The 15,060-nt window shown below is 42.5% G+C and overlaps 1 protein-coding gene across 3 annotated transcripts in view; it reads right to left on the bottom strand.

Moving 5' to 3' along the window:
- Window positions 1–203: 203 nt before the first annotated feature.
- Window positions 204–15,060, bottom strand: part of Znf18 (zinc finger protein 18) — a 28,837-nt gene continuing 13,980 nt past the window's right edge. For 2 of the 3 annotated variants that reach the window (XM_052756897.1, XM_052756898.1), the window contains exons 5-7: window positions 6,907–6,991; window positions 6,003–6,113; window positions 204–1,476 (exon numbers count right to left, since the gene is read on the bottom strand). In XM_052756897.1, coding sequence (XP_052612857.1) covers window positions 695–1,476; window positions 6,003–6,113; window positions 6,907–6,991 — 978 coding nt within the window. In that variant the 3' untranslated portion in view covers window positions 204–694. The remainder of the gene's footprint in view (window positions 1,477–6,002; window positions 6,114–6,906; window positions 6,992–15,060) is intronic. The other variant, XM_052756899.1, reaches the window with a different exon arrangement.

A 15,060-nucleotide genomic window follows, 5' to 3' on the forward strand; every position in this document is an offset into this window, starting at 1 on the left:
GAAGACAGACTCAAAAAAGGCTCATCACAGACAGACTTACCTGAGATAAAGGTGTGCACTTTCCAGTTACTTTCTGCTACATATAAATGTGATAGGTTTCTATGAGATTTATATTGAGGTCCTGGAGCTCAATTCCCAAGTGCGCTCTTCTGTGAAAATGGTATGCTCAGAACTGATAGTTGACACACAGTGAACACAAGAGATACAAGGAAGATAGAGCCCAACTCAGCTCAGTTTATTTCAAATAAGGACAGTTAAACAAGAACTTTGTCACCTGTCTGACAAAGACAGCATGCACTCAGGCCTCCCTACCTCCCCTTCTGCAACAGCCAGCCTGCTCTAGAACCACAGTTCTAAAGCTGATCCCAGGCTCTCACTGCCAGCAGCAGTCATGGCCATACCAGTTAGGCCCTTGTCAGAAAGAGCTACTAAAGGCATTATCTACATGACATGTCTAAGGGGTCAAAAGTAAGAAGAGACAGCTGAAAAAGAAAGACTGGTTTCTTTTCCTGGTGCAAAAGGAAAAACTAAACCAATAAATCACACTCAGAACAACATCCCATCCATGTCAAAACAGTGCTCAGCTCCTCTCCCTCCAACCTGCAGAGAGGAGGAGAGGTCCTTCCTGGTCGCAGTCCCTCCAGGCAGAGCTGAGCAGGGCTGTAATGGACGGGCAGGCTGGGTGGGGGTGTGGCTATGGGCATGGCTTCTTCCCCAAGTGTGATTTCTGATGCTTGTCAAGGCTGGAGCTCCAGCTGAAACGCTTGCCGCAATGGGTACATTTATAAGGTTTCTCACCTGTGTGAACCCTTTGATGTCTATTGAAGTTTGACCTCTGAATAAACCTTTTCTCACAGATGGGGCATTTGAAGGGTTTCTCTCCTGTGTGGATTTTCTCGTGGTAGCGCAAGCCTGACAAGTCACTGAAGCCTTTCCCACAGTGGTCACATTTGCAGGGCTTCTCTCCCGTGTGAGTTCTCTGATGTTTCACAAAGTCTGAGCTGCGCAGAAAGGCTTTTTTGCAAATGGGGCAATGAAAGTATGTCTCTCCGGTATGAGTCCTTTGGTGAAAAACAAGCTGTGAATTCCTATAGAAAGTTTTCCCACAGTCTCTGCAAGTGGGCAGTTTCTGGGCCATGGGAGCTCTGGCCTGGCCCTTCTGAGAGGCCTCTCTCTTCTCCTCCAGCCACAAGGCAGACAGCTCTCCCGAAGAAGAGCTCTGTATGTGCTGACCTAGCTGTTTCCCAGCGTCCCTTTCAGGAGGAAAGAGCTGCCCCCCTGTTCCCTCACCAGGCAGGCTTTCCAGAGCCTCAGGGACATTCTCTGCTCCAAAGCGATGCAGCTCACTCTCACCGAGGAAATCCAAGGCAGTCTGTGGCGGTGCCTCACCTGATGCCTGACAGAAAACATCCAGAGCCCCCTGGTCCCTGTGATTTTCCAAGTTTAGGTTCTCTTTGTCATTTTCTTGTCTGTCTTCTGGAAGGAAAAAGAAGGTTTAAGTGGCAGAAACAGTCATTTCCTCTTCTCCAGCTGATGCAAAGATGGCACCAGGCCATCTTCTTCCTGTTCACTGAGAGGGTCACCGGGTACCTGAGCACTACAGATTCCCTTTACCTGTGCTGGGTGCAAGGCTCACCTGGCTCTGGACTGAGCCACTCTGAACACCACAGGCTCCTAATGGACTTTTCTGACCCCTCCAAAAGCAAGTGGCATATACTTACAAAAAACAAATATGTTATATGCAAGCCATGCTTGTTAAGATGGTTGGTTTTCTTTTTAAGATTTATTTTTATGATTTTTAATTACGTGTATTGAGTATGTTTGTGCATACACGGATATGGGTGTAGGTACTCACACAGGAGCTGGTGTCACAGACATCTGTGAGCCACCTGACATGTATGCTGGGAACCAAACTCAGGTCCTCTGTAAGAGCAACACACATGCTCCCAACTGCTGAGCCATCCCTCCAGCTCCAAGATTCTTATTTGATTGTATATAAAAGGTAAACATAATTTAAAAGAATTTAGAAAGGGAAAATAAACATACATGAGAAAACCAAACAACCCCAACAGCACTACCAAACATGACTACATATGTCTTCTTCCAGTTTTTGCTTTGAGACAGGGTCTCACTTTATGGTCCTGGCTAGCCTGAAACTTTCGTAGATCAGACTGGCCTCAAATTCGGAGATCCACCTGCCCATTTTCTGATCAATACTTTAAAGGAATTCCTCAGAGGACAACTGCTATACTTATGGCATGAACACTACTGTTCTTTTTTAAAAAAAATTGTTCTTAGATTTGATTTTATGTGTGTCTGAGTGTGTGTATGTGCATCACATATACACAGGAGCCTACATAGATCAGAAGAGGGTCTCAGATCCTTCGGAACTGGGGTTACAGATGGTTGTGAGCTGTATGTAGATACTGGGAATCAAACCCAGGGCTTCTATGTGAGCAGCAAGAGTCCTTAACCACTGAGCCATCTCTCCAGCCCCAAGGTCCTTAACAGCTACTGGCAATTTAATTTCCAGAAGGACTCTCTCACCCTCTAGTATGTTGTTAAGCAGGGGGAAATGGGGATGGGGCTAATAAATACTTGAGTATTGAATGGTTTATATATATATATGCTATTTAGACCACTAAAAAATGGATTTTTGTTATTTTAAATGTTAATTCCCCAGTGATGAAAAGATGAATCTTTTTTTCCCCACCACATCTGGGAGCTATTTTTCATATTCCAGGACTGCTGTCCAAATCTTACTGAGAAAGTAATTTGTTCTCATCAACTTGCTTTCTAACTTTCTCTATATTAAGAAAAATAATATAGACCATCATTTATCTATCAAGTTCACAAAAATGTTTTATACCAATTTAGTTGCAGTAATTTTGTTTGGAGTAATTTTTACGTATAGATTTTTTTCCTTTATAAGTATGGATATCTGTTAATCTTTTCCTCAAAGATTTTTTATTGCCTCTATGCTTAGAAAAATGTTTCCAATTCAAACAGATGTAAATATCCACTCATTTTCTTGTTTGTGTCTACTTTACACATTATCTTTTTAAAATCAATTTCTAACTTATGTTGTTTAAGCAACAACAGACAAACTGAAGAGTCTCCCCCAGCGCTTCCTTACCGCCCTGCACAGAGAAGCAGCTCCTGCCCCCTGCCCCTCCCCCAGCTGTGGCTCCTCCATCAGAAGTGAACCAGACAGCCCAGCTCTTCCTGGGCTCCTTTCCTAGTGACACTCATGACGAATCTTCGAGCTTTTCTTGCCACTCTACCCTGCTGTTAAGATATCTACTTAGGAATCACTTAACTGTTTTTGTTGGTGGTAGTTTGGTTTTTTGTTTTTGTTTTTGTTTTTTAATCCCTTGGGAGTCTGATTACAAATACAGATCTGCTTTTCCTCTAACTGTCCTTCCATGTGGTCAAAGAAAAGAGCATTTCTCTCTTGTGACTTCTGTAGCTGGTTTAACTACACGTCTGGCGGTCTGATCAACAGCTGCATTTTCCAAGTGGCCCTTTCCTATCTTGTCCCTGTAGCTTTAGCCCCAGTTCAGTCTCTTCCTGTGTGGCTGGACCCCCACTTCGGCTCTACACACAGGCTTCTCTCTCCAAGTGTTCTCTTCCCATCTGTCCACATCACCACCAAGTTAATCTTTCCACACTTCCTTCTACTACCCTTTCTCTCAATTCTATCTCTAGCTATAAAGACAGGATTGTGTATTCAAGGCAGAACTAATGGGGCCAAGTCAGCAAGAGGGATGGATAAAAAAAAAAAACTGTACAAAACAGAAACAGTTTGGGATATAGTAAGCTGATTATCACAAAATCCTATTGCTACAAGGTATAGGCAAGCTCTGTCCTTTACTTATTTTTATTGGGAATATAAAACTGCACCAAAAAAACAGTATCATGTAATAGTAGTAGTAATAATAATAATAACAATAATAGGCTCAGCGCATAAGACCACTTACTGCTTTTGCAGAGGACCTGGGCTCTGGTGGAGCAATCGATTTTAAACTATTTCATGTCAGCAGAGAAGAGTGGTGAGACAAGCTGGAAGATGATGCTTCGTGAGTGTCACCTAGGAAAGGAGCTCAGGAAGAGCTGGGCTATCTGGTTCACTTAGTGGGATTAATATTGTAATATTTAAAATGTTTAAATTTTGTGTATGTGGGTATTTTGCCTGCATATGTCTGTGTACCATGTGTATATGTGGTGTTTAAGGAGGCCAGAAAAGGCCATCAGATTCCCTGGAAGTGGAGTTACAGACAGTTAGTGAGTTGCCATGTGGGTGCTAAGAACAGAACCTAGCAATATATATTGCTTCAAATTAAAATCGTAACTGGATATAATGTGTGCTTTGCATGTGTAAGAGCTGGCTTGAGATTGGTGAATACCCTAACTGTCTTCATAGAGCCTTCAGCCAGTATCTAATGGAAGCAGACCCAGAGATCCACAACCAAGCACCATGTCGAGCTCCAGGAGTCAAATTGAAGACATGGAAGAGGGATTATATGAAGAAGGTGGGGTCAAGAATATGATGGGGAAATCTACAGAGACAACTGAACCAAGCTCTTGGGAACTCATGAACTCTAGACTGACAGCTGTGGAACCTGCATGGGACCAGACTAGACCCTCTGCATACGGGAGAAAGTTGTGTAGCTTGATCTGTTTGAGGAGCCCCTGGCAGTGTAATCAGGATCTATCCCTGGTGCATGAGCTGGCTTCCCGGACCCCATTACCTATGGTCGGACACTTTGCTCACCCTTGATGCAGTGGGGAGGGGCTTCGTCCTGCCTCAATTGAGTGTACCAGGTTTAGCTGCCCCCGCCCATGGGAGAACTTACCCTTTTTGGAGGAGGAGATGGGGGGAGGGGGAGTGAAGCCCAGGGTAGGGATGTGGGAAGAGGCATGAGAGGGGATCTATGATTGGTAAGTAAAATGAATTTAGAAAAATTTTTAAAAAATACATACAAATAAAAAAGAAAAGAGCTGGCTTGACTCCCAGCACTCCCCCCAAAAAATTGATAATAAAGTCATATCTATCAGTTGTTATCTGTAATACGTTAGCAAAGGAAAATAATTAGACTCGATTGGGGAAAGGGTAATTTGTCACACAATTTCCACCTGAAGTCCTTTTCCTTCTCCAAGTTCTAGAATTCAGTGGGCATGTGTGTACACATGGGTGTACGTGAGTGAACTGGTACACTTTCTAGGACAGACATGGTTTAGAAAGAGCATCCAGGGCAAAGGAGTGCACAGCACAGTACATTCAGATTTATTCCCAGTCTTCAAACACATCAAGAACCAATTGCTGCTGCTATTTAATGAAGGTTAGGTACCCAAAGAATACATCAAACATTTTTCTGTTGGTTTATTTTCTTATGGTAGGTGGTTACTACTGATTATGAGTACAGTAAGAAAAGTTTAGTTCTGGGCCAGCAAGATGGTTCAGTGGGTAACAGCGCTTGCCACACAAGCCACATGACCTGAGTTTGATCCCTAGAACCCACAAAAAGGTGAAAGAAGATTACATGAAGCTAGCCTCTGGCCTCTACACACATGCATTGGCAAAGTATGCCCCTACACACAAATTAAAAACATAGATTAATAATAAAATTTAAAAAAAAAAATCCCAAAACAGTAATTTCTCTGAATTTTTCCTGTTGGTGATGATAATAATGGCTATTACAAAGTGTCTTTTAAGGGAATTCTAACTACCTGTATTGGCCTCATTTTGTCTGAGTGTGAATTCTCTCTGAGAAGGAAAACTATCCAACCAGACAAGACTGAAAGCAGATCCAACCTGTGCTCTTCCTTTTATGGTTAAATAAATATGCCAGCATTCCTGTAGGGATCGACTAGGAAACTCAACTTTGGCGTTCGAGCCCGATCACAGTTAGCTATAATGAATGGAAACAATTCTGTCCCCACTACCTCCTATCTCATGTGAGGAGGTCAGAAATGGCTGGAGACCAATGAAGCCCACTGACCTTTGCAGGTGAGTCTTGGTATCTTCTCACTGACATGAAGGTGCAGCCCTGCAAGCTCTTCCCCATATTCTGCTACGTTAGTCAGCTCAGGTTTGGAGTTGGAAATACCTGCTACCAAGAGAGATACATTTTGTGGGCTTAGGTGAACAGAACCTCTGGGAGCTCAAAGTGTGTCTTTTAAAAAAGAACCCTAGACTTGGAGACAGTGACCCCCCTGAGAACTAAATGATAGGAACATATCGTGAATGCCATGAAAACAATAATCTAGACAGGTGACCGCAGGCATCTGGGGACCCCTGGCAGGCTGGTGCAAGGATCAGGACAGGGACTCCACCAGCTCCGAGTTTAGGCAACTTAGTAAAGGAGAGCACAGACTCAAGACCCATCACAACTGACTCCACCCCACCCCAACCTGGGAGCTGTGGAAGAGGGAGCAAGTCCTTGGTCTGATGCTACTTCCAGCACCTTTAAAAGAGGAAAGCCATGGCTGGGTGTGGTGGCGCACGCCTTTAATCCCAGCACTCAGGAGGCAGAGACAGGTGGGTCTCTGTGAGTTCAAGGCAACCTGGTCTACAGAGCGAGTTCCAGGACTACAAAGACTGTCTCAAAAAGGGAAAAATAAGGGGTTGCGGGTGGGGGAGACCATCACCATGCCCATTTATTTCATAAATTAAAGGTATTACTGAATGTAGCACACTCACACAGTTCCTGACAAACCGAACACTTTCAATATTGGGACATTCCTACTTATCAGCCTGCTATCTCTAACTTATCAAGTTCCTACAGTAGCATCAATTATTCTCTTTACCCACAAACCCTGAGCAGGTCTCTAGAAATGCACAGAAAATACCTAATACTTTCCCACTCTTTTCATCTCCTCCTACAAGTGGGCCCATGCCCTCACCTCCTGAGACCATTTTCCCATAGGTCTCCAGCATGAAATCCCAGTACTGTTCTTTCTGAGTGGTATCCAGGTTTCTCCACTGCTCCTAGAAAAAAAAACAAAGTATCATTCCAATGAAGGCAGCACAGAATGCTGAGAGGAAGGAATGTGCCACAGACTCTGGTCAACAGGAGACCTAAGAACTCACAGGAACACAGGTCGAGAACAGAAAACCAAAGGGAAGATGACAGGCTTCACATCAGCAGCTCTTGCCTGGTTTAGGCACTAGGGGTTTACATTTGGGGGGGTTTTATGCTGCATGTATTTAGGAGTGAAGAGTGCTACCACATAGGCTGATCCCTGTTCGTATCTCTTTCAAGAGCTGCAGTGATGCTCTTGTGACACTGAGGACCTGCTAAGCCCACTGTTGGAAACCTAGACAGTCCAGAGAGAAAAGAAAGACATGAAAAGGGAATTAGTGGGGAAAAGCAAGCATAAATGACTGAAAAGGTAGGAAAAGTCAACAATGAAGTCAACTGCAAAACCTGATTCTTCAACAAAAGCTGGTGGCTTCAAAAGCATCAGGTGTGCAGCTGCATCTGGACTCTCAATGGTTCACAGAAGGACTAACATGAAGTTGGTTTGATTCTCAGTGCTTCTGAGCAAAGTGTTCCCCTGTTACCCAAAGCCTCTCTTCTTCTCTTCAACTGCAGGCTTAAGTCCCCAAACTAGAAAGGCCACCCACCCCACATCCATCCACCTTTCAAACTGAAATTTCAGCCTCCCCATGAGAAGCTGCCAACAGCAACCCAGAGTGACTAGCAGCACACTCTGTGGAGTCATACATACCGAACCCCAAGTCCCAGACTGGCCACTTTCTAGCGGGGTGACTTTGAACAAGTTACTTAACCTTCTGGAGTCTTGGTCCTCACCTGCTATTAGCACTGAACTCAACAATTTGTTGGGAGGTTTGAAAGAAATAATACAAGTAGTACCACTGTTACAACAGGACACAGCACTTCTCACCCTCAGCTCTAAAGCAAGTCTGCCATCTAGTGTCAGGAATGTCTCCAGGAGCGACACCAGAGTCTTAAATTAGAACATGCTCAGAGTGGGGGGGAGAGCGAGAGGGGAAGAGAATATTTTGGTATTAAAAACATCAGAACACTCAAAAGTTCTCTCAATATACATACCTAACTATATTTTATATACAAAATTTAATTTGAACTTATTATTTTGTTACTGTTCAACAAATGAAATTCCTAGAAACAGCCAGTCTGAGTAAACATTGCTGAATGCAAGAGTCCTTTGTTGGAACACACAAGACTCCATTTTGGTGCTGGCAGGTAACAGGACGCCACACAAACGCCTGACAGAATGCAGCTTTGCTGGACACTGGGTGTCCTCCATGACACGCAGCAGCTGCAGCCATGTGCGGTGTCAAGCAGAAGAGTACAAGCACCGAACGCTCCAGCAGTCACCCTCGGCCCACAGGCTGCCCAGGGCAGGGGACTGGGCTGCTCAACAGCGCACCTCTGGCTGAAAACCTCGCACTCCACGAATGCCAAGAAGCCGAAGCTTGAATGCAACCCCCACTAGAGATGCAAGATACCAGCAGCCACCGCCTTTCCCTTTGGAAACCCAAGGCCCTGCTCTGGAGGACACAGGCAGGCAGGCAAGTGTGCGGATGGGGAATCACGTTCCTGTGTGGAAAGAGCACCCCCTTGTGGACTTGAGAGCTATGCCACCTTCAACTCAGTGTAGGCAGGAGTCCTACCCTTTCAGAGTTTCTGATGATAATAAAGTACTGTGTAGGGGTAGTCACACCCTTTCAGTATTCTGATGCAATTAGCAAAATTCCTAATTTATAGACAAGACTAGAGGAAGGAGTTATTTATATTTAAACTTCCCTTCATTTTCAAAGGATTCCATTAAATACAAATGTTTTGCTAAGGCAGAAAATGGATGACTTGTTTGCTTTAGTGCTTGGTAAGTGATTGTCAGTTAACACAGGCACTGTATGTGGGTATAACTGCCAATCAGCTAATACAAGCACTGTACATGTTTATAGGTACCAATCAGCCAATACAGGCACTGTACATGTTTATAGGTACCAATTGGCTAACAAAGGCACTGCATATGTGTGCAGCCACCAGGTGGCTCATACAGGTACTCTATGTGTATACAATCACCAATCACCTAATACAGGCACTGTGTATATGTAACTACCAATAATTAACAGTGCTGATTAGCGTTTTGAATATTTGGTTAGTGTTTAATTTTGTGAGTGGCCTCAAATTCTAATCCCATTGCCTCAGGTTTCTGAGTGCTAGAATTACAGGCAAGTATCACCATGCTCAGCTTTGAACTTTCAAGTTATCAAAAACAGGTTATAGTTGGTGTCTGCGCTGTTTTAAATATATTAATCAATTCTCTGGGACTGTCCCTATATACTCCAGAAACAATAATCCTTTTATAAAGTGATAAAGACAGCTTGGTACTATCATAAAAATAGATAGACCAAAGGCACAGAATAGAGGACTTGGACATAAGATGACAACGCTACACACACTTAAGTTTTGACTATGGAGGCAAAAAGTTACACTGGAAAAAAGACAGCTGATCAACAAATTGTGCGGGCAAAACCAGTTATCCATCTGAAGAATGAAATTAGATCCTTATCTTTTCACATTGTACAAAAATCAACTCAAAAATGGGCAGAAGACCTTAATTTAAACCCTTAAATGCTGAACTTCTAGAAGAAAACATAGGGACTACTCTTCAAGACACTGGGGTAGGCAAGAACTTTCTGAATAGAACACCAACAGCACAGGAACTGGCAGTAACAAAGAGGACCAAGTGTCAACAGATGGACCACATGAATATCAAAACCCGCACAGCAAAGGAAGTAAGCAGAACACACAGCCCATGGAATGGGAGAAAAACCTTTATCAACTACACTTCAGACAGGGGCCAATAGCAGAATTTACAAAGAATTGCAGAAATTAAATATCACGGAATGAAAATACCACTAAACAAAAAGGAATTAATAGACAGTTTTCAAATGAACCTTAGCCCTAAGTAGCAGGCTTCTCTAGTACTGTGCAATCCTCCCATACCACATTTTCACATCTCTGGTTTGTTACCCATTGTCAACTGCAGACTGAGAGCATCAAATGGAACTTTCCAGAATTAATTCCTAGGTTTTAAACTGTACACTATTCTTTCACTTATAATTTGTCTGCTTGTTTGTTGTTTTTCAAGACAGCTTCTTCAGTACAATTCAGTCTGTCCTGAAACTCACTATGGAGTTTAAGTTGGCCTAGAACCTACAACTCTCCCCCTTCATTCTTTAAAGTGCTAGAATTACAGGTGTGCTGCCACAGCCAGCAGCTGTGTGTCATCTGTGGACAGGCTGTGAGTCACTGATTGGGCAGCGTATCCACCCTGCATACGCTACCCACCCACTTGTCATTTGGCAGCTGTTTGCTCAGACTCGCTGTTGCAGCATCACAGTGTTGTTCAACTGGCCCTTATTTTACTTCACAGAGGCCCCTTAACAGAAGTGCAAAAGATGGTGGGCATGCTAGAGAGGAGCCATGAAGTACTTACTGGGTGGAAAATTAAAACAGTCTCTACTCAATAAGAAAAAAAAGCCATACACAGAGGCTGCTGAGACCTGTAGTAAGAGGGAGTCTTCTCCCCATAAGATGGTGAAAAAGAAAGAAAAATGAAGGCTAGTAATGTTGCGAAGTATTCGTCTTCACTGTGAAGATGTGTCTTTGCCAAGGCGTCTTCTGATTGGTCTAATAAAGGGCTGAATGGTCAGTAGCTAGGCAGGAAGAGGTGGGAAGGAGCTTCCTGGTGACCTTGGTCTCTTGAGTAGGCTTGGCACAGGGAGGTACAGCTCTTTTAAGAGGCTCTGCTGTGCAGCTGAGCACTGGAGCAGCCAGCACTGGGTGCACATGCCTGCTGCAGACAGATACAACACATTCTCAGAGATGGGGCAGGTAAACGGCACTCTGGGGCCCATACTGGCCAGCATGAGGCTAGACTCTCAGGAAACCAAGGCGGGCAGAGTCAGGCACAGCAGAGTGCCTAGCCACCCTAACAGTTTTTAAGCTTTGGCTACGTGGTTAGAGAATACAGACTCAGGAAAAAAAAAAAAAAAAAAGCAGTCAGGTCTAGGCCAAGAAAACCTCTGAACAGGTTACAATGTGCTTAGGTGCTAAAGAAAGAAAAAAAAAATGGATACAGACAGTCATAAAAATAAATAGTTTAAAAATAATAAAATAAAGTCTTTAAAGAAAGAGTAAAGTAATATAAAAAAATCCATGTAAGAATGGGAAATACACAGGGTGCCCGGGATCCTGTATGTTGCTTTGTTGACTTTAAATTTTTTAATGCTGATGAACGAACGGCAGCTGCTGAGGGACATTAGATTGTGGAAGGAACTGCTGAATTGCTAGCTTGTACACTTTAGGGATGATTTTGCTTCCACAGGAAATAAAAAGCTATGGATTCCTTCAAAATTAATAAAGATCATATTTGACCAGGGAAGATCTCCTAAAGATTTTGGCTGCAGACTTGAGGGAGGAAGGCAGGAAAAACTACAGGACAGGTGACATGTATGCTGATCCCTCTACATGGGAACAGCTCTGAGACTGGTTGAAACATGATCAATCTTGTTGGCTACAGAATCCTCATGACTTATTATTACATGCCATCCTTTCATATGGCATGGATAGAAGTTTGGTTGTAGAGTCCAAACAGACTTATAAAGTTAACAGATGTCTTTTACCTGCTCAAACATAAAACAAAAAATCATCTTTAGCTGATTTGTGCACACCACACATTCCATACCTGTGTTAATACAGATATATATGCTACCTTTACAACTTCATGTTTTCTGAAAAAAAGAATCAGACACCAATGAAGAAGACAAGTAGCCCAGGTGATCCAGACTCAAAATGCCTCTACTACAGTTTCCTCAAAATTCTGAATCCAGAACAGCTTCAAAGCTGCTAGCTCAGATGGATCAGCCTCGCATACTACTCCAGCCAGGACTTCAGATAAGCCCCGCATGTTCCCATTACACAAAGTCTGGACAACAAATGTTACAGCTAGTTTCCCCAGGACTTGACCATTATCTCAATTTTCTCAGGGTACCCTAAAGATCCTCCTGCCCCCAGACAACAGGAAGCAGACTAGAGAACATTATGCCCACATTCCCAAGAGGTGCACTGTATGGTTTCTGGTCATACAGTGGATGTTCATCACTTTTTTTTGGAGGGGAGGCGTTGCAAGCTGTTACTCATCATGGTAAAAAAAATAACAAAGGAGGTTGGATTTCTTTCTGAAAAGAAAGGGGGGATATAGTATATTGATACAAATTTAAGGCTACTTTTGTTATATATAGTGTATATAAGTTTCTACTCTTGTTTAAGATATTGTACCTATACAACCCATTTAAAAATGTAATGTAAAGTTCTAGTCCTTGAAAGCTATTATGACATTTGAAAGCCATTATTACAAACTGTTTAGGATAATTAATAAACACAAGTTAGTAGTTAGTCATGTAAAAGTCAAATTTGTAGCCATGTTAGGTATGTTTTTTTTTTTTTTTTTTTTTTTTTTGGTTTTTCGAGACAGGGTTTCTCTGTGTAGCTTTGCGCCTTTCCTGGAACTCACTTGGTAGTCCAGGCTGGCCTCGAACTCACAGAGATCCGCCTGGCTCTGCCTCCCGAGTGCTGGGATTAAAGGCGTGCGCCACCACCGCCCGGCAATGTTTTTAAGGTCATATGTTTTAGATAGATAGGTGGTCTTCAAACACTTTAAAGACCTACAGAATATGGCATTTAAGACGTTTTAATAACACAAGGCTTTTCATAACAGTGAGACATGTCTGCTCCTGGCAGCACCGATATACTTCAAAAGAGGATGATGGGCAATGAAGAACCTCCATATGGAATTTGCTTTCATTGTGGCAAAGTTAGCCACTGGGCAAGAAACTGGCCTTGCCTCAACTGCTGACAGTATGTTGTCCAATTTGGACAAGCAAGACACAAAAGATGACTGCCAAACTTTGCCAAGACAAGGTAGGACAGACCTTCAAATTTCCTGCTTCACAGAAAAGTCTGTCAGATATTCTAGGCCTGTAGGCAGAAGATGGATGCCCCAACATTGCAGAGGAACCTTGAGTGACTGTCCAGGCAGCCAGATGTCTCTGTTGTTTCTATAGTTTTGGAAGTTGCTTGCTCTGCCTTTTCTGTTTACTCAGGTAATATTTACCCTTTTCAGGTCTCTGATGGGGTTGAAGACTAGATAGCTACAGTTACAGATTTCCTTGTTACCAAATTCAGAAAAGAAACTCACAAACGAGGTATAAAATGTATAAAGTTGAGACACATAAAAGCTTAAATTGTTTATCTAAAGAAATGTTTTGAGGTCTGAAAAGACAGTTTTGGGTTGGTAATACAAGTTAGGATAGAAAGCGAATTAGGTACAAAACTTTTGACTCACCAAGATAAGATAGATAACGGAGTACTTTCTCTGAATTTGCCAAATGCAAATGAATTGGACATTGTAAATGTAATTATTACCTGATAATTGTTCTCAGTGTATAAAGTTTTACTATGTTAGAGTTAAACCCTTTCCTTTTTATTTAGACAAAAAGGGGGAAATGTTGTAGAATATTTGTGTCTTTGCCAAGGTGCCTTTTGATTGGTTTAATAAAGAGCTGAATGGCCAATAACTAGGCAGGAGAAGGTTAGGTGAGACTTCCAAGAACAGAGGGGACTCTGGGAAGAAGAAAGGCAGGATCACCAGCTAGACACAGAGGAAACAGGAGATGCAAGATGGAAGAAAGCTAATGCCACGTGGCAGGACACAGATTAATATAAATGGGTTCATTTAAGTTAAGAGCTAGTTGAGACAAGCCTAAGCTAAAGGCCAAGCTTTCATAATTAATAAGTCTCCATGTCTTATTTGTGAGCTAATGGCCCAAAGAAAGGTATGACTACAGAAGTTTTGCTGTTACACTATGAACTGTGAAGTTATGGCCAGAGTGGGTGACAGCACTATCGTCCACCTCACTCCATGTCGTCACACAGGCCTGTGTCATCTGACATCAGCACAAAAGGTGAGTACACTGTTACATGGTAAGACATGGTGACACAGGAAACCATACTCGTGTAACTCTCATTACAGTGTGCCGTTATAATTATTCCATTATTATAGGTAAATGTTAATCTCTTACCTTTCATAACTTACAAATTAATCTTTATCAGGGGACTGATGGGATAGGAAAACCCCAGTCTATGTACAGGGTGTGCAGTGTTATCCGTGGTTTCAGATCTCCACCAGGGTCTATGAAATCACACACACACACACACACACACACACACACACACACGAAAGAAAAAATCTGGCCAAACTAAAACAAACTTTGTCCAAATAACTGCATCCCTGATCAAAGCCCAAGAATATTTATAAAAAAACAAAGATACCCAGCAACTTCTCAAGATATAACTCAGCAGTAGATGTCATTGAGCATGCATGAAGACCTGGGTGCCACCCCGGAATGGACAACACAAAACCAATGAGAAAACATTAAAAACAAAACAAATAAACAAACAAAAAAAACCCAGGAAATAATACATTACATACAAGGAAAAGGAAGATGAATTTTTGATAAAGTTCCATTTTACATAAAATTCTAGAAAATATAAACAAATGTGTGCTAACAGAAGGTAGTTAGTAGGTATGAATGCCTGGGGTACAAAAAAAATGACAAGAGACAAAAATTCAAGTAAGAGTGGCTGGACAGACAGCACAGCCATTAAGAGCACTAGATACTCTTCCCTAGGACCTGGGTTCAATTCCCAGGATCCACATGGTGGCTCACAGCCATCTGTAACTAGAGTTCCTAGGGAATCTGCCCTCTTCTGACTTCCTTGGGCACCAGGTATGCACCTGGCACACACCAGGCAAAACATCCATACACATGAAAAAAATTTTTTAAATTTTTTAAATTAAAAGGCAACTTGAATGTGATAGAGATGTATTCTTGATTGTGCTTGTGTTTTAGGGCTGCATATGTACATCAAAACTTACCAAACTATATATTTTGAGTATGTGCAGTCTATCAACAATACTCCCATGATGTTAGAGAGG

The sequence above is a fragment of the Peromyscus californicus genome, unplaced genomic scaffold, assembly GCF_007827085.1.
Source record: "Peromyscus californicus insignis strain IS unplaced genomic scaffold, ASM782708v3 Scaffold_3__1_contigs__length_106647218, whole genome shotgun sequence".
In the NCBI taxonomy this organism is placed as follows: domain Eukaryota; kingdom Metazoa; phylum Chordata; class Mammalia; order Rodentia; family Cricetidae; genus Peromyscus; species Peromyscus californicus.